This window comes from Rhinatrema bivittatum, chromosome 6 (genome assembly GCF_901001135.1).
Source record: "Rhinatrema bivittatum chromosome 6, aRhiBiv1.1, whole genome shotgun sequence".
Taxonomy (NCBI): Eukaryota; Metazoa; Chordata; class Amphibia; order Gymnophiona; family Rhinatrematidae; genus Rhinatrema; species Rhinatrema bivittatum.
The window spans coordinates 106148546-106175037 of record NC_042620.1 but is presented as its reverse complement, the minus strand read 5'-3'; the positions used below and the strand labels follow the sequence as shown (position 1 = coordinate 106175037).

The 26492-nt window shown below is 41.3% G+C and overlaps 1 protein-coding gene across 1 annotated transcript in view; it reads right to left on the bottom strand.

The window, feature by feature from the left end:
• Positions 1 to 26492, bottom strand: part of LOC115093639 (collagen alpha-1(XXVIII) chain-like) — a 271500-nt gene that overhangs the window by 150254 nt on the left and 94754 nt on the right. The window contains exons 9-16 of the mRNA XM_029605681.1: positions 21633 to 21677; positions 18688 to 18714; positions 15678 to 15722; positions 15222 to 15266; positions 13366 to 13419; positions 4717 to 4785; positions 3667 to 3735; positions 1345 to 1413 (exon numbers count right to left, since the gene is read on the bottom strand). Of these exons, the coding sequence (XP_029461541.1) occupies positions 1345 to 1413; positions 3667 to 3735; positions 4717 to 4785; positions 13366 to 13419; positions 15222 to 15266; positions 15678 to 15722; positions 18688 to 18714; positions 21633 to 21677 (423 nt within the window). The remainder of the gene's footprint in view (positions 1 to 1344; positions 1414 to 3666; positions 3736 to 4716; positions 4786 to 13365; positions 13420 to 15221; positions 15267 to 15677; positions 15723 to 18687; positions 18715 to 21632; positions 21678 to 26492) is intronic.

Genomic DNA, 26492 nt, shown 5'->3' with positions numbered 1-26492 from the left:
TATGTTTACAGTACATATAATAATCTTTGATTTAAAAAAGCAAAATGTATAGTAACTATTAAGGAAACAATGAGGTCCATATTAAAAGCATTTAGGCAGCTCACTCAGAAGTAAGCCAGCTAAATAAATATCTGGCCACTTATCCGGCTAAATTTTAGATGGCTGACAGGGACATTCTTTAAACTGCGATGTGCCGTTATTGCATGCGTTAGGGCCTTATCGTACGCAATAAGGCTCTAACGCACATCGATACCAGCTTCATCACGGCAGTACAATTTAAATCAGGTGAAGGGGAGGAGTGTGGGCAGGGTTTGGGTGGGGTTATGGCCCAGCAACGCTGTGGGCGATAATGTTTTCCACATTATCGCTGGCAGTACCACAGGAAATAACTTCTTTTTTCATGGTGCTATGGGGCGAAAGTGTGCGGCCCAGTCGCAACCGTGGGAGGGGGGGGGGGAATGCTCCACTGCGATGCAGCCAGCTGCGTACTTTCACCCCGCCCCCTCCCCCCCGTGCTTTTTTTTCCCCTCGGGCCATCAGTCCACAACATTTATAGTGGAATGTTGAATCCCGGGGTCAGTTAGGTGCATTCCGGGGGCTTAACTGGGAGGAGGTGAGTTAGCCGGCTAAGTCCAATATTCAGAGTTAGCCGGATAACTTAGCCAGCTAAGTCTAGTCAGGCCAAAGACCTGTCCTAAAGTTAGCCAGCTATATTCAATAGTGCAGCTGCACAATTGAATATTCCTCAGAAGTTATCCGGATAAGTTTATCTAGCTAAGGGCCTGATTTACTAAGCATTTTTCCCATAGACACAGAATGGGAGAAAAGTCTAAGTGAATCAGGGCCTAACTTTACTATCTGGACTGTGTCTGAATATGGACCTCATAGTCTATGAATTCTGGGCTGAATCAATGCATCAGAATATGTCTTGTTTAAGGATTTCAGAATGATTAGAAACACTACCTGAAGCATAAGATCATTTTATCTTATCTACAAACTTAGCACAGTACTGATTTGGTAGTGAGATGGGAATCTGTGATAGAAAAATCTGGCTCCCAAATTATCAAGTTGTTTGCAGCAGCTGGCTGATATCTATGATACATGTGTGGCATTCCCTTTCCCCAGTCAGACTGCAGCGTACCAGGGTTAGAGTGAGATCATGCAGTCATTTGATAACATTTCACCAAATGGAACATCTCTTATTTGTCAATAAGATTACTATTGAGATGTTTTTGCTGGGAGTGCTGAGCAAAAAAATGGATAACCTTTCTAATGCTAATGCTTCAAATGCAACACCCATATGCTGTTTAGTGGGTGTAACACTGAGTCTTCCATGGGTGTTACCTTTGGTCCTGGAAGCCCTTCTCCTGGTGAACCTCTTTCTCCTGGAATACCTTGTTGTCCCTGCGGTCCCTGTTAAAAAGAAACAATTACAATCTGGAAATAATTGATAAATCACTTTACTTGCATCAATAAAATATGAAATTATTTTTGCTGATGTTCTAACATCTTTTTTTTGCACTTTGGAGCCTAGTTATAACCTGTTCAAAAAGACAGTACAGCCATTTTTCTGATAAATCAAAGAAGGAATATAGCCCACAGCAGACAATGATTAATATAGGTTTACGTAATAGCTTGCAAGCATTAATTCATACATTTTCCTAATTAAAGTATTATGAGAAGCAGTTTACAATTTTATTTTACAATTTCAGCTGTGTTCTGTACCATGTCTTTTTTTTCTTTACAGAACAATATCTGTCTTGTCTACATGAGATCTACACAATAACATTGGTAATAGTGAATAAGAGATCACATAGCTATAGCTAATATACATTTTCATTTAGTCAATTCAGCACATCCAAACAAGGAACCTGTGTGGTCTCTTGAAAGCGCGTGTTTATTTTATTTATTTAAAAATACTTATACTCTGCAACTGGTCACCCCAGCATAATCTCTATATACAGAACCATGTAACTATATATATAATGTTTATTATTTTTCTATCCTAGTTTCCCAAGTAAAAAATCCTTGCATGCTGCCATAGAAGAGTGCTGAGTTATTTCTACTTCACAATAGGTGTTTCTCCTGGAGATGTATGGGCTCTCACTGCATGTACCCCGTTCTGACCCTAATCAACAACACTGGACAAGACAAGTACCACCAAAACAATTACAATATACATGAGGCTCATTACCCACACTTCAATCATAAGCCTGCCTCATTAGCATAGTCCCTCCATTACTTATCACTTGATTTACTAAGATTTATTCCTATAGACAGAGAACGGGAGAAAAGCCTTAGTAAATTAAGCCATTATTTAGCCCTGTTACTTAGGAGATACAATAATTGGGAAAAAAAAAGCAGCAATAAAATAAGTATAAAAATTATATTTCTACAGTAAAAACAAAGAAAGGTTCACAAGTTACAAAGTATCAGCAAAATAATGAGAGCTAGATAGAAAAAAAAGAGAGGCTCAAAAGGTTACGCCTGTTCTGAGGAGGAAAAAATGTATTTGGGATTCCAGGAGGCAAATAAATTCAACCACTGTGTGGATGATTAACCCCTGGAGGGCCGAGTTAGAAGCAGAGCATGTATGATGGCGCCATCTCTTGCACGCCCAGAATTTTTTTCTCACTGTGCTCAACTGATATTTGCTTGTCCTAAATAACCCTAGAAAAGCCCTTTTATGTCAGCTGATATTTGACAGGACCCCATTAGCTGATACTGATCATCAAGTGGAGGCTCTACATGACAGGGGAGTGGGGGACTTCTAACATACAAGAAGTAATAGTCTTGACATGCACATACTCTGTGATAACAATTAACCTATTATTAAGTACAGAGATGGAAGGCCCCCCCCCCCCCAATATTACGTATGTGTTACATGATTAATTCAGTCATTAATTCTTCCACAATTAAGGGTATCAACCAAACAGTAATGTTTATATTTCCTTTGTGTTTCAGTTGCATCTTTCTTGTTTGTAGAAGTTATATTTTTAAATGAGCATTGTCAAAGATACAGGGAGGGTAATTTCCCAAAGGACCTCTGTACGTAAAAAGTATTTTATGCACAGATGTTGCCTTTTACAAAATTGTCAGCCCAATATGTGGATAAACGTATGGGCTTATGTGAATGTTTGCATGTAACTTTACCTGGACTAAGTGGAAGTGTTCCTGGGGGCAGGGTTGGGGAGAGGTATAAACTTATGTGCATACTTTTGGATTTCCAAAAGTATTTATGTAAATTTTCATGAAAATGATCTACATATATTATAGCAGGTGCAAGGATGTGCAGGTAGATTTGGTTGGCTAATTTTCAATGCAGACTTATGCATGTTAGTCCACTTTGAAAATTAGTGTAAGTTATGTGTATATTTTCCAGGTAATCTATGTGCAATGTTACAAAATTATCCCCAGAATAAAGAAGAAAATGTTCTAGGAATTTTAGACCATAACTTGGATCCACTACTCTGTAGCCTCTTTCAGATCACATAAAAGGGATTCTAGGGCTCTTCTGCAGATGGGGGTCACATTCCTTGCTGCCCACTTAAATAAAACAAAAAGAATGATTTTATATATAAGGCTGCACAGAAAAATAAATGCACATATGCTGGGGCCTTCTTTTGTCTGTATATAAGAGAGGAATGCATATATTTAAGTACTTACTGGTAACCCAGGTTCACCAGTTCCAGGTGGGCCAGCAGGGCCTGATCTTCCTAGCAAACCAATGTCACCCTTCAAGCAAATATTTTTCATTAGTTTTCACTTATTCGTGTTTCATACAATATAAACAGTTTAACTACAGTGTCCTTTGATTTGCATTAATGTACTGCTGTATCTGCTGATGATTAAATAAATACAACACAATGCATATTTATAATCCTGCGGCAGCTATGAAACTTAAGACTCTGATCCTATCTGTCATAGAAGTTTAACTGGACTGGCACTATATTTATTCTGAACTGCACATGTTTTAACTGTATTGGTTGTCAGCATATCAGCTTGCAATTTGTGTGAAAGAGTAGCCCAGCAGTTAGAGTAACAGGCTGAAAAGCAGGGAAACCAGCATTCAAATCCTGCAGACACTTCCTTGTGACCTTGGGCAAATCACTTCACCCTCCATTACCTCAGGAACAAATGTATATTATAAGCCCTCCGGGGACAGGAAAATATCGTAATTGTCTTTGAAGTATCACAAAAGATAAGAACATATATATAAAAGTTACATTCTATTTAGAAATATGAAGCCATTAAAACATTTGTGTACTAGTGCTTCTCCTAAGTTGTACCAACTGCATCATTTGTATGTTGTTACTTTGGATTAATAGTTTGTATTAAAGTATTTCTTGTAATTGACCTAAAGATGAGTTGAGATAATTTTATTTTTGGATCATTGCTTTTTTTGTTGTACAATTTGCTCTAAGTGGTAATCCTTTATATACCTCCTTTATTCTCTACAATCATTGAAACAATTACTAAAAGGTTTTTTTTTTTTAACATTAATACTAAAAAATTAATAAAAAGTGTATCTGTAATTCAAAGAAATTTCACAGTGATCTGATTTAAAACATATAAGCATGTTTGAATAGCCTCAAGAAAAGCATTTGTTGTCATTTTGGAAATTTTATGCACCATTAGATTTATTATCTTAAGCTTGTCAACTGCTTCTTTTTTGCAATAAGATATGTACCAAACTATATATAATTATTATTTTACCTTTGGCCCAGGCAAGCCTATTCCTGTCTCTCCAGGCATTCCTGGAGACCCAGTAAGGCCTCTTTCACCCTGAAAAATAAAAAAAGACTTGATTAAATACTTTAGATTTTGGCTGCTAACTGGCAGTAAGCATCACTTTAGTTCTGAAGATAAACAAAGAACTAATATGTGTTAATCATTTATTAAAGTATTGAATGTATATGTAAGGAGAACTTTATTTCCTACTAAAATTGTTAATTGTAAGGGAAACTTTTGGTGTTTTTTAGACCAGCCCTATGTTTTTCCTCACCCAGCGCTGGGATTGGTCAAGCTTGGCCTATAAAAAGTTGATTGAGCATGTGCAGGGTGTGGCTCTAGTTTTGATTTATGGAGGGAGAGGTGTGGTGTTTTTTTCAATAGATCCTGGTAGACCCACAATTTGCCGTACTGGGTAATAAGGACTGTTTTTTTACTAGTGCCCTCATGGAATTAAAAGGGTCTGGTCCTTGAGAGAAGAGTTTTTTTTTACTTTTTTGTGAGTTGTTTTTTTTCCTTGACCTACTCCAGCTGAGGAGGAACATCACCCCTGCCTGAGGGGAATAGGATAGGGTGCTGCTTTGCCATGCTACCAGTTTAACCCCCTCATTTATCAAAATGCGTTAAGGCGTTTCCGCATGCGTTAAGTGCTTATCGCATGCAAAAAGCCCCATTAACGCATGCGATAAGCCCTTAACGCATACGATAACACCATATCGTATGGTGCGATGCAAATCCATAAAAGAGGAGGAGTTTGGGTTTACTGTTTTGTGAAGCCCTATTGCATGGCTTTAAGATAGCTTGTGTTATGGCTGATCACCCATTGTGATGTGTTTTGTGGATGCAAGTTTTGGTAGTAGCTATCAGAGGCCTAGAGAGAGAGAGAGAGAGAGAGACTTGCCATAATGCCCTCACCCTAGATAGGTATTTCTATCTCTATTGGAGGCCCACCTAGTCATTCGAGGTGAGGTTTAGGTATTAGTGTAGGGGTTAGGAGCCACTTTGACATTCAAAGTGAGATGTACGAACAGAACAGTGCTCTCTTGTGAACATTTGATGACTCTCGAAGTGAGGAAACTCACTCAAAGATGAGATTTGTGTAATGATCCTGTCTTTCTCCCTCTGCTACACAACCATGGAATTTATATATATATATATATAACTCTTTATATATATAACTCTTGTATAATCTTTATATCTATATATCTTGTATATATATAACCCTTGTATATCATCCTTTAGCATACAACACTGGTGTATATATATAGAGCCCTTGCATATAATCCTCGACATATAAGCCTGGTATATAAACCTGTGTATATAGTCCCCCTGTTATATAATCACTGTAAAAATTCCTATGTATATTGAAACCAACACTTAAACTAACCTCCTTCTCCCTCTTAGTAACCAACTAAATATTGCCCTTAGCGACCTTGGGCAAGTCACTTTACCCTCCATAGCCTCAGGTACAAAACTTAGATTGTAAGCCCTCTGGGGATAGGGAAATACCTACAGTACCTGAATGTAAACCGGTGTGCTATCTCTGATTGAATGTCGGTATATAAAAATTATAAATAAATAAATGTTCTCTCAACCTAGCTTGATGTTACCCAGGTAGAGAGTCCATCAAGCTAGGTTGAGAGAACACTGCACAAATCTCATCTTTGGGTGAGTTTCCTCACTCTGAGGGTCATCAAATGTTCACAAGAGAGCACTGTTCTGTTCGTATGTCTCACACTGAATGTCAAAGTGGCCCCTAACCCCTACACTAATACTACCTAAACCTCACCTTGAGTTACTAGGTGGGCCTCCCATAGAGATATAAATACCTATCTAGGGGCAGAGCCTTACAGCTAGTCAGTCTCTCTCTCTCTCTCTCTCTCTCTCTTCTCCCATCCACTGGCACTTTCATAGAAGAGAGAACTGTTTTCTGTTATGTTGGGAGGAACCTTTTACCAGCAATTCCTACCCACCTGAAGGAGGAGAGATTGTTTTTCTAACTTTCCTGTCACCAGGAAGGGACATTGGCTCAGTATGTGGACACTGAGAACACTAAGGCACTTAGAGTTTTTTTCTTTGTGTTGCATAAAAAGATTTTAAGCTTCTTTTGATGATTTTGGACTCTGATCAAGTTTTCCTAAGTTATAGAAAAGTTTTATTTAAACACCACTTCACGTTTCCAACATGATACTTCAAGTTCAAGGTCATGCCAGCTGAGACAAGAAGTTAGTACATCTAGAGATAGTGATTGTAGAGTGTGAGAAACTGTTTCAGGGTTCCCACCCCCATGAGCCTAGGACCCTGGAGGCTTATCCTCCTCCCTGCCAAAACAAACCCTGGCACCCCAGTGGCCTAGAACTAGGTGAATGAAAGGAAGAATAAAAGGACTAGGAAGATAATTGGCCCTAACGATTGTTGTGTGCCCCCGTATTCTGGGACTCACCTGAACAGAGGTTACAGATATGTATGGAGTTAGTACAACTGGAAATGGACAAGATAATGGGGCATATGGGATGCATCCTAGAATATTAAACTAGCTCAGAGAAGTTCTGGCAGCTCTACCGACAGCTCTATTCAAGCATTCTTTGGAGAGAGAAGTGGTTTCAGGGGACTGAAGAAAGACAGACGATGTTCCTTTCTATAAAAGTAGAAATAAGTATAGTATAGATCCCCACTGGGATCTCTGTAAGAGAGTGTATATTAGTAGTTAGGTGAGGGCTTTGTAGAGTTGAAGAATCTTTGGCATAGCAGCCCACTAGAAGCTGCTGTAATGGTTTATTCCTGCTTGCATATATGCAAATGACCCTTAATGTTTGTATGGATTTTTTGCTTGTATTTGAAAAAGAAAGACATTATCTTTCAGTTTCCCTTAAGTTCGTGTAGTAAAGGTCCAAAGTCTTGGCTTTTAGAAAGTACAGGGATTAATTTCCAACTCATACCAAATGGTTGCTAAATTAACGCTAAGAGATTTTTGAGCAGTCTACTGTTTAAGTGAATTTTGTTGAAAGGAAGTTTTTGTCCACCCTTCCTACTATGAGAGCAGAGCATGCAGAGAAGGACTTTTTCTTTTTTCAAGTCATTGTTAGGGAATGTTAGTTTAGTGGACCCTTGGGCCGACCTGCAGGAGACTGGGAAAGGTATTCAAAAGTCTCTTGTATACCACAGGCCGGGAGGCAGATGTTCAGGCTGGACGTAGAGGTGCTCTTCACCCTGGAAGCTGGTACTCCCCCAGGAGGAGCTCGTAGGAGCCCAACCGCTGGGACTTAGGTGGCGTCACCCTTGAAAGCCGAAGCCCCCCCGGGAGGAGCCCGTAGGGGCCCGGCCGCTGGGACTTAGGCGGTAGTGGATCAGGACTGGGAACTGGAACCAGACTAGGACAATAGGTCAGTACTGTAACGAGGCTCGGGTTCTGGAACCAGGCAGGATCTGTAGCAAGACTCGGGTACTGGAACCAGGCAGGAACTGTAGCAGGTAAACAGGAACCAGGCAGGTACTGTAGCAGGCAAGCAGGAACCAAGCTGGTACTGTAGCAGGCAAGCAGAAACCAAGCAGGTACTGTAGCAGGCAAGCAGGAACGGAGCGATTAGCAAAGCAGGACGCTCAGGGGCACAGCGCAACAGGGATCTGGTAGGTAAGCCATTGCAAGGCAAAGACTGGGTGGCCGCAGCCGGCTTATCAAGGCTGTGGCGTCTGAAGTCAGGAATTGGGCGGAGTCACCACTGACGGGAAATGGCCTAGAAAAGCGCCCAAGTGGCACATGCGCGAGCCTAGAGAAGGGAAGGCTTCCCAGCGGCGCAGCCCTCACCGGGACGCCGCCGAACAGGACCGGAACTAGGCCAGTGAAAGCAGGAACAGGTCCAGAAACACGGAGATAAGGGTCTGGTCGCGGCGCTCGCGGCCAGAAACGCAACAGTCATCTTGGTGCTCCTCAGTCTGAGGGATTCCTTTACCCATCTGACAATTGGTGAAGAAGGCTTGGACACCATCAGGTTACAGAACCAGGAAGGAGGAGAGGAGAATCTGAGCCACCATACTGGTGCTGACAAACAGCACATGGTTAAGGTCGTGCCTTCATGATACATGAGAGAAGAGAGGAAAAAAGTGGATTCCAGGTATTTGCAGGGTAGTTGTTAAGGGAGAGAAGAACACATTACAGAATACTCAAGAAGACTTCACCTTCTATCCAAGGATAAAGAAGTGATCCTAAGGGATAGAACAAGGGATCACAGATTTACTATTTTCAATAGGATATTGTCTAAGAAATTTGTATCAAGTGCCATACCTTTCATGTTTGAACTATTGCTTCAGTAAAGTTTATGTTGGAATATCACTAGAGTATTCAGGTTTTTTTTTACTGGCATTCAGGATAAGATACTACAGTTAACATGCAGAGTCTTGGAGTTTTTTTCTTCCCTCTACAGAGAATTCTCCCTTTAGGGCTAAACAAAACAAAGCAGTTGTTGCGACCGCGATCTACAGATCCTGATACAAGCGCGGCCTCTAGCTCATGGGAGAGTGTGAGCCCCTGAGCCACGGCACGACTCAGAGAGGAGCCCCGAGCCACACCGTGGGAGGTGAGAACATGCAAGCACGGGCGGAGCAGGAACAAGCAGGACTGGAACTAAGGCAAGGAACTCGGAACAGGAACTAAGCAGGATCAGCCGTCCGCTGGACCTACATGCACCAAGGAGACCCAGCAATACAATGCTGGTCTCAGGAGTAGCCCTCCGGCCACTCGAAAGCCCTTTCGGACCCGCCGCTTGGGAATGATGAGTGCGTGAGGCCAGACGGAGGCTGAGGGCAGGAGCAAGATGAAGACTTGGAACTTGGAAGAACTCAGACAAAGACTTGGAACTTGGAAGGACTCACGAAGACTCAGGTTACTTGGAAGGACTCAAACGAGGACTCAGGTTACTCGAAAGACTCAGACGAAGACTTGGAACTTGGAAGGACTCGGACAAGGATACAGGTTACTCAGAAGGTCTCAGGCAAGGTTTCAGGACTCAGGCGAAAGTACTGGGTGAGAACTGATTCGCAGCTCGCCCTACACAGCCGCCCATGGCTGGTCGCAGACCACGCTGAGCGCGAAGCAGACTCCAGGTGAAGTAGTGGAACTTGAGCCTGGAACATGTTGAAGATTCAGTAGAGGCCTGCACCAGGGCGTGTCCTACACAGCCGCCTGTGGTTGGTCGCGGACCACACTGAAGCGGAGCAGGTTCTGGCAGAGTCTTGGGCATGGACGGAAGCAGGCAAGGAACTCCGAAGTCTGGGACAGGATTCAAGACGCAGGATTCAAGACTCAGAATGCAAGACTCAGAACTTGGAACTCGGAACTCGAAACATTAAAAACAAGGGCCTTTCGAAGACTTGCCTTGCAGACGCGAAGAAGGCCTTGTACCACGAAACACCCTACACAGCCCCCCATGGGCTGGTCATGGACCACGACGGTGGCATGCCAGGAAAGGTGGATGTAGGAAACTGGGAACTGGTTGCAGAGGTGAAGATGAAGGCATCAGGACCAAGACATCAGGAGCACAGAACATCTGGAACATCAGGCCTCAGGAATGGAACCATGGAACATCAGGACATGGAACAGGTGACGAAGGAGCTCTGATGAAGGATGAGAACAGGAACATCAGGACGAGGAGACCAGGAACACGGAGGACCTGGACCGGCAAGGAAGAACATGGACAACTATGAAGTCCAATCCGAAGGCCCCGAGGAACAGGAACTGAGCCCTTTTATAGGGTTGAAGCAGGAAGTTGAGTGAAGAGGACTTCCAGTGGGGCCACGGGCTTTTTCCCGCTGCTGGCCCTTTAAATAGAAAGAATAGGCATGCACCAGCGCCTAGGAAGGCCCAGGAAGAGAACGTAGGTCCACGGACAGCGGCGGCCTCCAGGCCGTAAAGAAAAACAGGGCCTGGCGGCGACATTAGGCTGCAAAGAGGGGACTCATCGGCGGCTTCCAGCTACATGAGGTGTCCAGGCGGCAGCACTCAAGCCGCGAAGATGGAGGCAGCAGTACTGGCGGCGGTTCCTGGCCACTTAGGGGAATCCCAGCGAGAGATTCCCCGCTGCAGAAGTGGAGTTCCGGCAGCGGCACAGGCCACGAAGAAAGAAGTCGGTGGCACATGGCTGCGAAAAGGCAGAGTCCCGGTAGTGGTGCCATGCCGCGGGAGTGAAGGGACGGCAGCGGAATGGACCGGAGGTGGTCTAGGTCACAGAAAGGCAGTGGTGTGGCGGCCCACTGTGGAGACAGTCGTCAGCGGCTCGGGCAGTAAGTGGGGGCCTGCTCATGGGATGAGCTCCGCGAGCAGGATCACAACAGCAGCATTGATAGAGACTTAGTTCTGGTACTGAATGTGAATGTTAGCTCCGTGACTCCCTGAAGATCACCCATGTTGGGGTAAACAGTGGAGTAGTTCAGGGATTTGTACTTGGTCCGGTGCTTTTTAATATATTTATAAATGATCTGGAAAGGGGTACAACGAGTGAGGTGATCAAATTTGCGGATGACACAAATTTATGTAGAGTAGTTAAATCTCAAGTGGATAGTGGTGACTTTCAGGAGGATCTTGCGAGACTGGAAAATTAGGCTTCCAAATGGCAGATGAAAGTTAATGTGGGCTAGTGCAAAGTGATGCATATAGGGAAAAATAACCCTTGCTGTAGTTACACAATGAAAGGTTCTATCTTAGGATTTACTACCCAGGAAAGACATCTAGGCAACATAGTGGATAATACATTGAAATTGTCAGCCCAGTGTGCTGTGGAAATCAAAAAAGCAAACAGAATGTTAGGAATTATTAGGGATGTGCAGAGGGATGCCATACATTGCATTCGGGATTTGTATTCGTTGGGATGGGCAGATACGTTGCATTCGGCAAGGGGACCCCCCGATACGTTTATACATTAATTCTTATTTGTTTCCCAGCTAAAATTAAATTAACTACAACCCCCCACCCTACTGACCCCCCCCAAGACTTACCAAAACTCCCTGGTGGTCCAGCGGGGGGTCCGGGAGCCATCTCCTGCACTCACACCCTAGGCTGCCGGCGTTCAAAATGGAGCAGATAGCCTTTGACCTACTATGTCACAGGGGCTACCGGTGCCATTGGTCAGCCCCTGTCACATGGTAGGAGCACAAGATGGCGCCGATGGCCATGTGACAGGGGCTGACCAATGGCACCAGTAGCCCCTGTGACATAGTAGGTCAAAGGCTATCTGCGCCATTTTGAATGCCGGCAGACTGCCTTGATCTGCTCCTACACAGTAGTTACTGCTTCATTCATCTGCACAGCAAGATGGCTTGTTGAACAGTTAGCTGTTTTTGAGACATGCAACTATGAATGGATTAACCACTGTAACAATAAGCCTTTATTAACTACCACAAAACAAAGACTTAGGGCCTGATTTAAGTTTTGAATCAAAGTGGAATAAAAGCATTCAAAACCACAGCAGGTTAGTTTGCTTGTAGAACTTTGAAAGGCTAAAGATGTTAGGGCTGTTCAGCTTGGAGAATTGATGGCTGAGGGGGGATATGATCAAGGTTTATAAAATCATGAGAGGTCTAGAACAAGACAATGTGAATCAGTTATTTACTCATTCAGGTAATAGAAGGACTAGGGGGAGCTCCATGAAGTTAGTAAGTAGCACATTTAAAACAAATTGGAGAAAATTCTTTTTCACTCGGTGCACAATTAAGCTCTGGAATTTGTTGCCAGAGGATGTGGTTAGTGCAGTTAGTGTAGCTGGGTTTAAAAAAAGTTTGGATAAGTTCCTGGAGGAGAAGTCCATAAACTGCTATTAATCAAGTTGACTTAGGGAATAGCCACTGCTATTACTGGTATTAGTAGCATGGGATTTATTTAATGTCTGGGTACTTGCTGGGTACTTGCAACCTGGATTGGCCACAGTTGAAAACAGGATGCTGGACATGATGGATCCTCGGTCTAACCTAGTATGGCAGCTTCTTATGTTCTCATAGTGCGTATGAAGTAAATTTGTGCTATAATTCTTATTCTGTTCTAGTCTTACATTTTTACCTTGCTTAAGGATAAGTAATAATTTTCAATGAATGGTAAATCAGTTTTTTCAGTCAATTTTTCTAAAGAAGAAAACAAAGAGACTGCAAGTATCAAGTTCAGGGATGAATCTGAGTTATTTGACCCTGTAACTGCTTTACATCAATCATCAGTGTATTCTACAAGAATAGCTCAAAAAGGTTTTTTTCTTTAAACATCTTCCTTCAGCCCTCAAAGTATTTCTTTATTTCTTTACATCAATGTAATTAAATTTTAGATTTTTTCTCTGTTTCTGGAGTTGTGGAAAACCACGGCTGTTATTGACAAAAGGAAATGGGTGCTGCCATAGTTCAGGGCCCTTGTCAGGCTCGGAACCATGCAAAAAAAAAAAAACAAAACAACAAAACACCCAAAAATCAAAAATTCTATGCATAACATAGAAGGAAAGGTGTGATTACAAAGTGGACACATCTGAAATGTGTATTGTGTGAACCATAGTCAATAAGAAACCTTAAAAATAAGGCAGAAGACAATCGCTGAAGCTCATTCAGATCTGAAGCTAGGTGGATCCGATGCTTTAAATGAAGAAATTAAGAATCCAGGACACTTGCCTTTGCTCCTTGTATACCATCAGGTCCTTGATCTCCTGGTGGCCCTTGTATCCCCTGAATTAAAAACAAAAACCAAAGTTATTTATGTAGTTAGAAAATAAGTGAGAAATTGATGTGTTCTGATATTGACATGCAGAGAGAATTCTCCTTTTTGCAGGGTATAGTATTTAAATTGTGTCAGAACTGTCTGCTCATCAGGCAGTTCACTAGATATTTGTCTGAACCAGGAGGTGTCTGAACTGTGTCCTGCTGACTGGTTTAAAGATAAATGCTGACAGTGTCAAATGTATTTTCTTTTGTATGGGATAGGCAAAAAAATAAAAATTAAATGTGAATTTGCTGTAATTAAAATTGCAACTCTATTTAAGGCATTCGCTCATGATGATCTTTCCTGAATTATACCCAAAGCAACAGCCTCCTGAGATTACTGGTGGGGCTAAGCTGACAAATTCCCCTCTTTGGTGGAGTCTCTCTTTACTATCTTTGTGAAAGTGACCAAAACTTGTCTGTCCTGGAATCTTGAATATTGACAGAATTAAGTAAGTGGCAAACTATGGGTTCAATTCACCCAATTTGAGGATGGAAAGGAGACTATGGTAAATACCTATTCAGAAAGCCTGGCAATTATTTTTTTTTTAAATTTATGATTCAAAGATGGAGCAGAGGCTACATGGGAGGTCAATTAGCAGTGAATGAGCAATTTAAGCTCGCCCTGTTCCAAGCTGCAGAATGAATTAGAAGCCTCACTTTCCTATGCATGGGTCTGATTATCCCTTTTCAGATATACAATATCGTTTGAATAATATTGGTAACCTATAGAAAAAGGTGGAAAAACTGCATTGCACATGCACAGATTGTGACATCAGTGAAAGAAGCCAAAATTGCCTGCTCACACTTGTGTCTCCATACCAACCTGTAAGGAAGGCAGCTGGTACAGGCGAAGCTCCAGTCGGTCCCTCCACAGGGTTTCTCCACCAGCTGCCGGTGTGGACCTAGTGCGCTTGCTTACCAGGCAGCACCAACCATACCAAAGCACCAAGGATATGCTATTCCTGTAGGCGTTACATACCCACATGGTTGTCACATTTGTATAATCCCTTTTCTCAGAGGTCAGGTAGGCTATGACACTGGTTACCGAAGCCTTTCTTGTCATACAAATAAGGGCTCCATCACTGCATCACCTACTCTGCATCTCTATCTGTCATAACTAATAAAGGGGATTTCTGGCCTCAGCTAGCACTCTCCTGCAAGCACCCCGCCATTCTCTGCAACACATCCATCACCTCCCACGATTTTCAATGGGAGAAAAATAAAAATATATATTTTTCCTCGCGTAAGAAATAACATTAGCTATGTGGGCAAAAGAGATGCTGTATGGTCTTACCCCTGCTCTGAGAAGGAGTAAATACTGTATATTTGGGAAAAGGCTTCAGGCGAATTAATAAAAGCCACATATCTAGGTTGGTGAAAAAGCCCTGGAAAGCAGGGCTGGAAACAGGACAGAGCTGGATAATAGCATGTATGAGCAGGCTCTGCCTCCTATGGGTCCAAATATCTTTTTTTTTCACACCTTTTCAACCAGGTTTTTGAGTGTTTCAATACTGCACAAATAATTACCAAACATTCCCTTTTACAACAGTATATATTTGGGGAAACCCTCATATACGGTCACTACTCGCCAAGTGAAGGCCAAAACCTCCAGGGCTGAGTCAAGCCCTAAAACTATGTTGAGTGGCTCCATAAGCCCTGCCTGATGAAACTACTGAATGTCTGATATAATTGGAGTATTAAGTAGGTTTAATCGCTGTCAGAACTGTGTTTGTTTAAGTTAGGAAAATATGTGTACGATTTGTTACCTGTAGGCCTCTTGTTCCTCTTGGGCCAACTGGACCCTCTGGGCCCTAAAAGGAAGGCATTTTCCAAGAATACATTCAGAAACATGTAAAGGAAAAAAGAACGCCAAGCATGACCCAGGAGCTTTCTTGCTATTTTTTATTTGCTTACTTGTTTGAGTTTCCAGTCAGAAGTTAAATCAAAGATGGAAAGGAGACTGGTAGACATAATAGAAAGGCGTTTTCAGACTGTTAATCAGAGCTTAGCAGGAACTGAAGGATTATAAATGATTTAAAAGAAATAAACAGCTTTTATGTAGTAATTTGAACATAAAGAATTACTTCAGTTTTCATCTTCACATGAAATGTGACAATATTGACAGCTACAATTTTTTTCAGCTTATGAGTAACTTCTGTAACAGTCAATTTGTTATTGCAAAGTAAAAAGGAAATGTTATTTTTCAAAAAGTTATTACATACCCTGTCACCTTTTATTCCTGGTATACCGCACTCTCCTCTTTCTCCCTTGAAAAATAAATCACAGGTGTCATAACAGATTTTCACAGCATTGGAAGTTCATTATATTAAAGGAGAATGACATCTTGAAGTGTCCTTTCCAAACAGGTGATGCTACACAGTGATAACTTCTGAAACTAGCTGAAGAATACTGCAAATGTTTTTAAAAGGCTGATAGGTGCCAGAAAAAAAGTCAATTTTCAACAGACTTAGACATCTCATTTTGCAGCTTTGAACACTGACTAGGCCTGAGGTCCTAAATTTAGGGGCCAATTTTCACTGGGTACCTAAATGTAGACCTCTGAAAAGTGGGTGGTGAGCAGGGAGCGAGAAGTAATTTAAGGGCTCAGTACTGATTTCCTGTGCTAGGCACTTAACTAATGCACCTATATTTAGGCAAGTGAACAGCGGGCCTGAAATTAAGCACCTAAGTTACATGTATTTTCAACTTAAAACTTTTGGCTGAAATAGCACTAAACGTTAGGGCCTCAATATTCAGAGATAAACATAGAAACATAGAAATGACGGCAGAAGAAGACCAATCGGCCCATCCAGTCTGCCCAGCAAGCTTCACACTTTTTTTCTCATACTTATCTGTTTCTCTTAGCTCTTAGTAACCTTAGGTTCTGTTTCCCTTTCACCCCCACCATTAATGTAGAGAGCAGTGATGGAGCTGCATCCAAGTGAAATATCAAGCTTGATTAGTTGGGTAAGCGGCAGCATAGCTCTCTGCCGTTGAAGCAGAGAGCTATGCTGGATATGCATTGAAAGTGAATTATGCCTTGAAAGTCACATTAACTATCAACAAATATTGAATAAGCCTAATAATTGGTAATTGAATAAGCCTAATAATTGGTAATACCTATAGCCCATGAACCCACCCCTGGTTTTTGTTTTTTTTTTAATTTGGAGATGGCAGCCCTCCATCCTTCCACTTCGTGAAGTTGGAACACCAACCACTGGCCACTGGCATCCCGCTCCGTGAATGCCTCTGTGGTTACTGCCGCTCCATGCAGTGTTTTGCTGCCTCCTCTTTATACGTGTCCTCTAGACCTGATGGATCCACAGTGTTTATCCCACGCCCCTTTGAAGTCCTTCACAGTTTTGGACTTCACCACTTCCTCCGGAAGGGCATTCCAGGCATCCACCATGCTCTCTGTGAAGAAATACTTCCTGACATTGGTTCTAAGTCTTCCTCCTTGCAGCCTCAGCTCGTGACCTCTGGTTCTGCTGATTTTTTTCTGATGGAAAAGGTTTGTCGTTGTCTTTGGATCATTAAAGTTTTTCAAGTATCTGAAAGTCTGAATCATATCACCCCTGCTCCTCCTTTCCTTCAGGGTGTACATATTTAGATTCTTCAATCTCTCCTCGTATGACATCCGATGAAGACCCTCCACCTTTCTGGTCCCCCTTCTCTGTACCGCTTCAATCTTGTCTCTGTCTCTTTGTAGATACGGTCTCCAGAACTGAACACAGTACTCCAGGTAAGGCCTCACACCAAGGACCTGTACAAGGGGATAATCACTTCCCTTTTCTTACTCGATATTCCTCTCTCTATGCAGCCCAGCATTCTTCTTGCTTTTGCTATCGCCTTGTCGCATTGTTTCACAGACTTCATATCATTTGACACTATAACCCCAAGGTCTCTCGTACATAAATGGCTATGTAAGTTAGCCAGATAATTCAGTGGCATGGCTATACTATACAATAACTTTATATTCCCAAGGTGTAAAGTCCATAGTATGGCAGCAAGGCAAAGTGTTAGAAAGACCCCCCCAGAGTGTAGCATAACTGGTACAGCAGCAAAGCAGGGTGAAGCAGGACCCTCAAGATGTAAGGTAAGAGATATAGCAGCAAGGAAGAGTGGCAGCCAGATTCCAAAGGTGTAGCATCAAGGATATGAATAGCGGCAAAGCAGACTGGCAGCAAGACCCTCAAGGTGTAGTGTCAGGGGCAGGGCAGGAAGGTAGAATGGCAGCAAGATGCTTAAGGTGCAGGTTCTGGGGTATGGCAGCAAGGCTGAGGGTTTGCAAGACCCCCAAGAAGGTACATCAGGGGTATGGCAGCAAGACACAGTGGCAGCAATACCTGCAAGGTATAGCAGATGGGATATAGCAACAAGGCAGAGTGGCAGCAAGGCCGCCAAGGAGGAGCATAAGGGGTATAGCAGCAAGGCAGAGTGTCAGCGGGGCCTCCAAGTGTTGCATCAGGTGCATGGCACCTAGACCGAGAGGCAGAAAGACCCCCCAAGTATAGCATAATGGGTACAGTAGCAAGGTAGAGTGGCATCAAAACTCCTAATGTACAGATTCTATAGTATGGCAGCAAGGCTGAGTGGAGGCAAGACCACCAAGGTGTGTCATCAGAAACAGGGCAGCTTCACCTTCCTTGATACTCTGCCCTGTCTACTTGCCCTCTTCTCCTGCCTCACTCTATCCTGGCTATTACCTCACTCAGGAATTTCTTGGTTGCTATACTTACTAGTCTCACTGCAGCACTTTTCAATGGGCCATAGACTTGAATGGGAAGCATAAACAAATGAAACAAATTGTTTAATTTGTGGGCATCCTCTATTCATTTTTGGGGGTCCATGAATGAAACAAACATGGTCTCAATTGCTTCATTTTACCCATTTGATTCAAATGAATGCACATCCCCAGTAGTTGTCAATTACAACTTTGCAAACCTCTGTTGTAACACTGAGTCAATTTCCTGTTTTTCTTCAACACTTATTGGACAGTGCTGGAGGGAAACAGGAAGCTGGTGCACACTGCTTCTCTAAGGATGTGCCCCTTTAAACAACATACGTCTTTCTTTCAAAAGCATTTGAACATGGAAAAAATTAATATCATATGAAATGCAGCAGGAAAACAACTCAAAATTTTATGATACATCACAAATATTAACTACATGACTGCTACTATGTCTGTGGATGCTTGACAATAGAAAGGAATATTATGCTGTAATGATGTACCTGTTCTCCTTTGTACCCAGGTTTTCCCTTAAAAAAAAAAAAAGAAAGAAGAACATTAAAATGATTAAAAAAAAAAAGAATGAAAAGATTTTTAAAAAATAAAAGAAAATTACATCAACCAGAGAGAAGTTGTACATTTATTGCTTCAACTAGGAGATACATTTGCAAAGTTTCATAAAGTCATTCAGTAGCAAGATGCACGAGTACCTTCATACTCATGTAATGTTTAGCAACATTTTCAGAGAGAAATCAAATTAACAGTTATGTGGGTACAAAAGTACCTGAATGTTTTGCCCATCTCATATTTGTAGTTTGAGTTACACACCACAAAATCATGAAACTTAAATATACAAAGGGACGATAACTTTCAAACCGGCGCGCAGGTATACATTTGTGCATGTGCGTCGGCCCGTATCCAGGGATATGGCTACTTAATAACTTGTGCGCATATATGCACCAAGTTATGAAATAGCCTGTTTATGCGCACATGCACTCCTAATTTTAAGTGGGTGTGTGTATGGGCACGCAAATCCCGCTTCTACTGTATAAGTCAGGGGATTTTAAAAGGGGCTTGCGCCCATGACATTTCCAGTTTACCAGTTCGTCTACCAGTTCACTTAGTTAAGAGCTAAGTCTTCCAAATCCTCCTGGTATAATTGCCTTCATTTCCCCCAGTTAGCCCAGACCCTTTAAATCCCTCAGAAATGGCTCAATCCTTTTATTTTATAACTTACATGTCATCCATATCAGAAGTAAAGGTTCATGGCAGGGGACCTCAGCGTAGACAGGGGTGAATAAGTATTTACGTGCACACTTCTTGGCCAGGCCCTGAAATGTCCAGGCACCACCCAGACCACACCCATGGCTTGCCTCATTTTGGAAATTTTTGAGATGTACATGCCACGGCATTTACACGCGTATATGGGAGCTTTTTAAAATACAGTTGGCGCATGCAAGCTCAACTTCTTCGCGCATGCCCTAATTTTGTCGTGCACCGGGCTTTTAAAATTCACTTTTCTGTGCTTATCTTGCCCCTTCTTCACCTGAGTCAACCTGCGTCCCAGAACATTGACTCTTTCAGTGGCCATATATGGCTGCCTCATGAAACCAGACAGCTTTATTTTGACACTTTATGGGTGTAGGTTTTGAAATTGTTGGGTCTAGCTGCCTAATTTCCAACAATTTGACAATCTACCCCCAAAAAGGCAGTGTGAGATAATAAAATAACTCAACTTTTTAAAAAATTTGTTTCTAGATCTCTGGAGGCCTGAAGCATGCACATTATTACTTAAATAATATTGGTATTTTATGCTCATTATTACATAAATAAAATCTGTATTTTAATCATATATTATTCTGAAATTTATTTTTATAATCCTAATAATGTATAGTATCATTCTAAACTGATTGTGAGCTTTTAATTATCAAGTACCAAACTCATTATATGTTGCTGGAAGGAGGTCACAAATCTGGCATTGTATATATTGCACTAATAGTGACAAAGTGTAATGAGAATATACTACAAAATTCTGGTCTTCAGTTTTAAGGAAAAAAAGAATATTGCAAATCTGTGGGTGCTGGTGATGGGAGGGAGAAAGATGGAGAGAAAGCAATCTTGCTGTGAATTTACAGAATTAATACTTTGAAAATATTAAGGTGATGACACCTTAGACTCTTGTACAGTGTATAGAGCCTGATCTGATTAAAAATTCAGTTTGATTTTGTGAACTGTCAGGCAATGAACCAGACTCTAACATACCATATAAATGACATTTTCCCTTGCACAAAAAGAGAAAGAAATGGACACCAGAGAACACAAGTTATACACGTAACTAAGTAACTAAGTTATACACTTAACTAAGTTATACACGTAAGTAAGACTGATAAACGTAGAAAAGGACAAGATTTATATCACTATACAAATAGTATTTTTTATGAAACTTTGTTACTGAAATTTAATGGCACTCCCTAGTGATAGTACTAATCTACACAAGTAACCAAAGATGTATTTATGTGCCTCACTGTAAACTGTTGTGATGGAATTCAACTGAACGACGGTATAGAAATATTTTTAAATAAATAAACAAGTATTATATACAGTATAAGCACAACACATTTTGATATACAACAAATTAACATATTGGTTCCTGAAGAACAAAAATAAGCAAAAAGATGATTTTTGAACCTGCAATTTTTTCTAAATGAAACACCTTATAGTTCCCTCTGTAAATTTCTGTCTTCACTGGCATTGTAGCTGCTAATGATATTATTGCATTAACACACTCTTTGGGACATTTCTTTGTAGCAGATGTTATTTGCCACATGCAGGAGTTCCAGATCAAGATAGTAATTATGTTTTTCTTTATATACTATGTGGTAATAGGTAATGTAATGAGCTGTTTTGCATCTCATTACCTTATTAGCATAGGGTTTTGCATTAAAACTTCACAGGTGAATTTTCAAAGGAATTCCATATGTTTATGCAACATACTATCTTACCAATTTTTAAAAGCCATTTACCTGTAATAAGTGCACTTAATACCAGTAAAATCTATTGATGATTCAATGGCATATAGAGAAGCAATTTTCAAAGCTAAGTTACATGGGTAAAGTGTATTTACTCACATAGGGCCGGATTTTAAGAGGTATGTGCGGGTGCATATTTGTGCGCGCAACCTGGCGCACACAATGTACTCCCGATTTTATAACATGCGGGCACAGCCCATAATATCCAGTATTCAGCATGTAAATGCTTTTGAAAATCAGGCCCTTAGTGAGCAAATTAATGCATGTTAAAAGTGCTGTTAATGTGTAAACTACATATTGTTTTCTAGTTGCATCTTAAATGAGCATTAATGCTTGCAAAAATATTGATGCACATCAGTGCATTGGCCTCATGGAAAGAACTACTGAATGAATGGAGAACAATTTGATTTCTTTTTTACCTCCGATCCATCTCTTCCAGGAATTCCATTGAGCCCAGTCTCACCCTATGAAGAAAATGGGTGACAGTCAGTTACTGATAAAATGCATCTGAAATATATTTATCAAATTTATAAGAACAGCAAATCACTCCTATGTGTGCAGCCCTGTGGTATGCATTAGCATGTTATTAGTGATCAGGTCCATTTGAAATAGGAGGAGCCCATAGGGACCCAGGCCTCTTGGACTTAGGTGTGACCCTACGTGACCAAGGATCAAGGAAGCGGCAGAAGAGAGATGGTCGATGGGAGCGGTAGGGCCCCAGAGGCCAGAAGAGTCTTCACCCTTGGAAGCCCGGGGCTCTCCCGGGAGGAGCCCATGAGAGCCCGAGCCGCTGGGACTTAGGAGAATCCTCCAGGCTAGCAAGAACTGGATACCTGTAAATGATGAGAGAGCTGAAGTCGGAGTCAATGGACGAAGCAAGGTTAGAAGCCAGAAGTCAGAAGTCCGAAGCCAAAACCAGGGGCGGAAGCTGAAGATGGAGTCAAAGGACAAAGCAGGGTCAGAAGCCAGAAGTCCGAAGTCAAGATAGACGGGAGTCCTGGGACAGCAACTAGCAACTCCGAAGAGCGAACCTCATTGCAAGGCGAGGTCTAGAGGTGGCTGCAGGATTTAAATAACCCGGCAGCATCTGACATCATCATTGGGGCTATCCTCCATTTCCTGCGCTGGCCCCTTTAAATCTGGAGCCCCAGTGCGCGTGCGCCTAGGGGGCAGGGCCAGCGACGGGAGTTCGACGGAGGGGACGCCGCAGCAGGCTGGACTTCGGGCCTGGATGGCCGGGGAAGGGTTCCTACAGCCCAGCCTGGCCGTGAGACGAGTGCAGGTCCCGGGGCATGGCCCGGGATCGTAACAATTTGGCAATATATGTTTTGGCTACTGGAGTGGATGGGGTTAACGAGTTCTATAATGGATTGGATAAATCTGTTATACAAATTTCCTACTGGTTAATGGTACTGTTTCCATGAAAGCTGAAAGTTGGTACTAGACAGGAATGCCCACTCTCACCTGCATCATTCGTACTGACATTGGAGCCTTTGGCTATAAAATTAAGGGCTGCAACAACAGTTAAAGGTATAGGCATAGCTAGTAAGGAACTTCCTGGGTTTCTATATTTACAGATGGCCTTTTTTATTTGTAGATAATGCTGATCAAGAGATGAGTGGTATAGTTCATTTTTTTAATTTTGCAGGAATGAAAATTATTTTTGTCAATTTTGACAAATCTGAGGCTATGGAATCTGACTAGCAGGGGGCATTTTCATTCAGATGGGCCTCTGATAAACTAAAGTGTCTTGAGGTATGGATCACAAATGATTTATATGAGCTATACTGGGCTAATTTTAGAGAACTACTTTGAATATATCGAAACAACTAAACAACCTGGCAGGATATGTCGTTATTTCTATTAGACAGATGTGTCTTGTTTAAGATGGTGGTTTTTTTTGTAAATTGTTGTGTAGGATACAGATGATCACATGCTGGTTAACTAGAAAAGATTTGTCTTCTTTGAAATCTATGATAATAAAACTTTTGTGGTGTGGAAAGAGGATAAGGATAAGCTTGGATAATTGTTGAGATCTAAAGATTTGGGTGATCTGGAGTTTCCAGATTTGCGGGTGTTCAATATAGCTTGTCAAATGAGGTACATAAGGGAATAGGTGCTGAGTGAATTTAAATATGGTGAAGTCAAAATTATTGAGGACATGTCGCAACCTTTCTCTCTGATGGGTTTAATTCACCTACCCCTGGCAGAATGGCCCCTTTTATCTAGAACATCTTTTTTTTTTTTTATCAGCTATGAAAGCTTGGAATGCCTTCCATATAAATTGGAAATTGGACATGGGAAAATCTGTATTCTTGCCTATTATAGGAAGTACCTTTTTTTCACCAGGAAGGAGAATTTGGTCTTGCTTGATTGGTATACTAAAGAGTTGCAGCATGTGAGTGATATTTTTGACAAAGAATCTGATGTATTGCATGATTTTAATAGAATTAGTCAGGATATCATAATGCCTCTGTATTGCTCCATGGTGACACCGCACCTTAAATACCATGTGCAATTCTTGTCACCACATCTCAAAAAGGATATAGCTGCACTGGAGAAAGTATAGAGAAGGGTGACCAAAATGATAAGGGTCATGGAACGGCTGCCCTATGATGAAAAGCTAAAGAAGTTAGGGCTGTTCAGTTTGGAGAAGAGATGACTGAAGGAAGATATGATAGAAGTCTAAAAAATAATAAAAGGACATGAACAAGTTAATGTAAATCGGTTCTCTATCCCCGTTCGATGTAAACCGACCTGATATGGTATTTAACCATGAAGGTCGGTATAGAAAAATGTTAAATAAATAAATAAATAAATAAATAAATATTTACTCTCTCAGATAATAGAAGGACCAGGGGGCACTTTATGAAGTTAGCAAGTAGCTCATTTAAAATAAATCGAAGAAAATATTTTTCACTCAGCAGCACATAGTTAAGCTCTGGAATTCATTGCCAGAGGATGTGGTTACAGCAGTTAGTATAACTGGGTTTAAAAAAGGTTTGGATAAGTTCCTAGAGGAAAAATGCATAAACTGCTATTACAGTAATTAATAAGCAATAGTAGCTTGTGATTTATCTAATGTTTGGGTACTTGCCAGGTACTTGTGACTTGGATTGGCCACTGTTGGAAACAAGATACTGGGCTTGATGGACCCTTGGTCTGATCCGGTATGGCATATCTTATGTTCTTATGATTATAATATTCAAACAAAATAATTTTGAGGCCAATATTCAGCCACAGGGCAGCTAATTCTCTAAGGTCGCAGACCTTAGAGAATCCGGTGGTAATGGGGGCAGGGGGGGGTGAAGCAGGGGGCAGGCCTGCGAAAGCCGGCAGCGATCGCACTTCCGCGGTGCTATCGCTGCCAGCTTTCGCACCCAATAGCGCTACTGTGTAAGGTGGTGCTATTGGGCGCGCTACTGACATTGATAAGCTGTCCTACCTTTTCGCCATCAGCGAAGTCATCGCGGAGTCTGCCTCAATGCCGCCCCGACTCCTCCCCTTCCGGTACAGACTCTGCCCCGATTTAGTTATCACACGCAAAAAGGGACTTTTCCCATGCAATAAAATCCCTTTAGAAACTGATCCCCTAAGTTAGCCAGATATAGCTAATTCTGGACCGCCCCAAAACGCCTCCCGCCTGCCCCCTAGTCCGCCCCCGAATTATGCGGCTAAATTCTAGCCGCATAAAGCTTCAAATATCGCCACTTTGCTATTTAGATGGATAACTTTTCAGTTTTCAGTTTAAATGGCTTCTGAATATGGGCCTATTTATGCCTATTTCCAACTTTGGCACAATGTACAATTGTTGGGCTTTGATGGGGATACGTTTAAATTTGAAAAGGAAGTAGTACATTTAATGGAAAAGACAGGTAATGATAAAAACTCTATAACATTGTGGTATACACAACTGGAGAGGCTGACACAGTTAGCCAACTATTGGCAAATAGAACTGGAGCAAAAACTAACCCCTATGGATATTCAAAATTGTTCATAGAGGTCCATAAATTACCAATGGATACAGGCCTGAGGGAGATGCCCCTTAACAAGCACATCGGGATGCTGAAGTGTGCATTAAGTGAGGATCCTACACCAAAACACTGAGCAGTGTTGGGCACTGTTTGTTGAAGAGAGAATGATACTGTCATCTACAAAGTAAGTGAATTTTATCTGCAAAACTAAAAAAAGACTTAAAAAATATATACATATATGTGTGTGACCTATGATTATACTTTAATATGCCTTGAGACAAGATTTCAGTCACTCAACCTATGAATACAGTCAGCATCTCAAGAAATATGAAGGTCACAAGACATTTTTTGAGTTGTAATATATTCTTTATTTCGCTCGCTTTGCTTCATGGTGAATTTGTTTTGGATATGGTCTTAATATTCGCCTTTGGGGTTCACTAGTCATACATTATTGCTATAGGGTCAAGATTAAGAGATTTAAATGGGATTAGAAGACTCAGACCTCTGGTTAAAATGCAAAATAACATCAGGTACTATGAGTCATAATATTTTTATTAAGCCATCAAATGTTTCGCTTTTGAGAAGACATCATATTAGTAATTAAAAAGATAACGGGATTTGTTATCATTTTGAAGGTAAATTTCTGCTATTGGGAGATATAGCCAGGTCCATCTCAAACACAAAGGGCCTTAAGTGCTTTATCCAGTTTGCTCTGTTTATAGTATGCAAATATTTATTTATTTATTTAACAGTTTTATATACCGAAGTTCTAGCAACAAAGTTACTAATCAATTCGGTTTACATTGTAACAATAAAATTGACAGAATGTAGAATAATGTCTTACAGAGAACAGGGAAGATTTAACTTGGAAAAATAAAATAAAATAACTTAATGAGAACAATAAATAACTTCAACGGAGTAAGGAGAGTACAATTTAAACAACAAAATAATTTAGGAGAATATATGTTCGGAATTGAATGAGTTGGGCCTGAGGTCGAATATTGAAAAGATCAGAATAGTTATTGGGATTAGGAGAATGCTTGATTAAACAACCAAGTCTTGAGTCTCTTTTTAAAGGTGGGAGTCGATTGTTCCAATCTCAGGTCAGGATATGTGTTGCACTTCTGGATTGAACTAGAATTCCTCCACACATTTGCCTTAAGGCAGGAGAAGGTGATAGAGTTGATACAACTGGAAAGATTGGATGTAATACTAGCACACAGAAAAGTAGATAAGGAATATGTTTACTCCTGGAAAAAAATATTGCACTGTTGTCTGTACATAAGTATTTATTTACAGAAATGG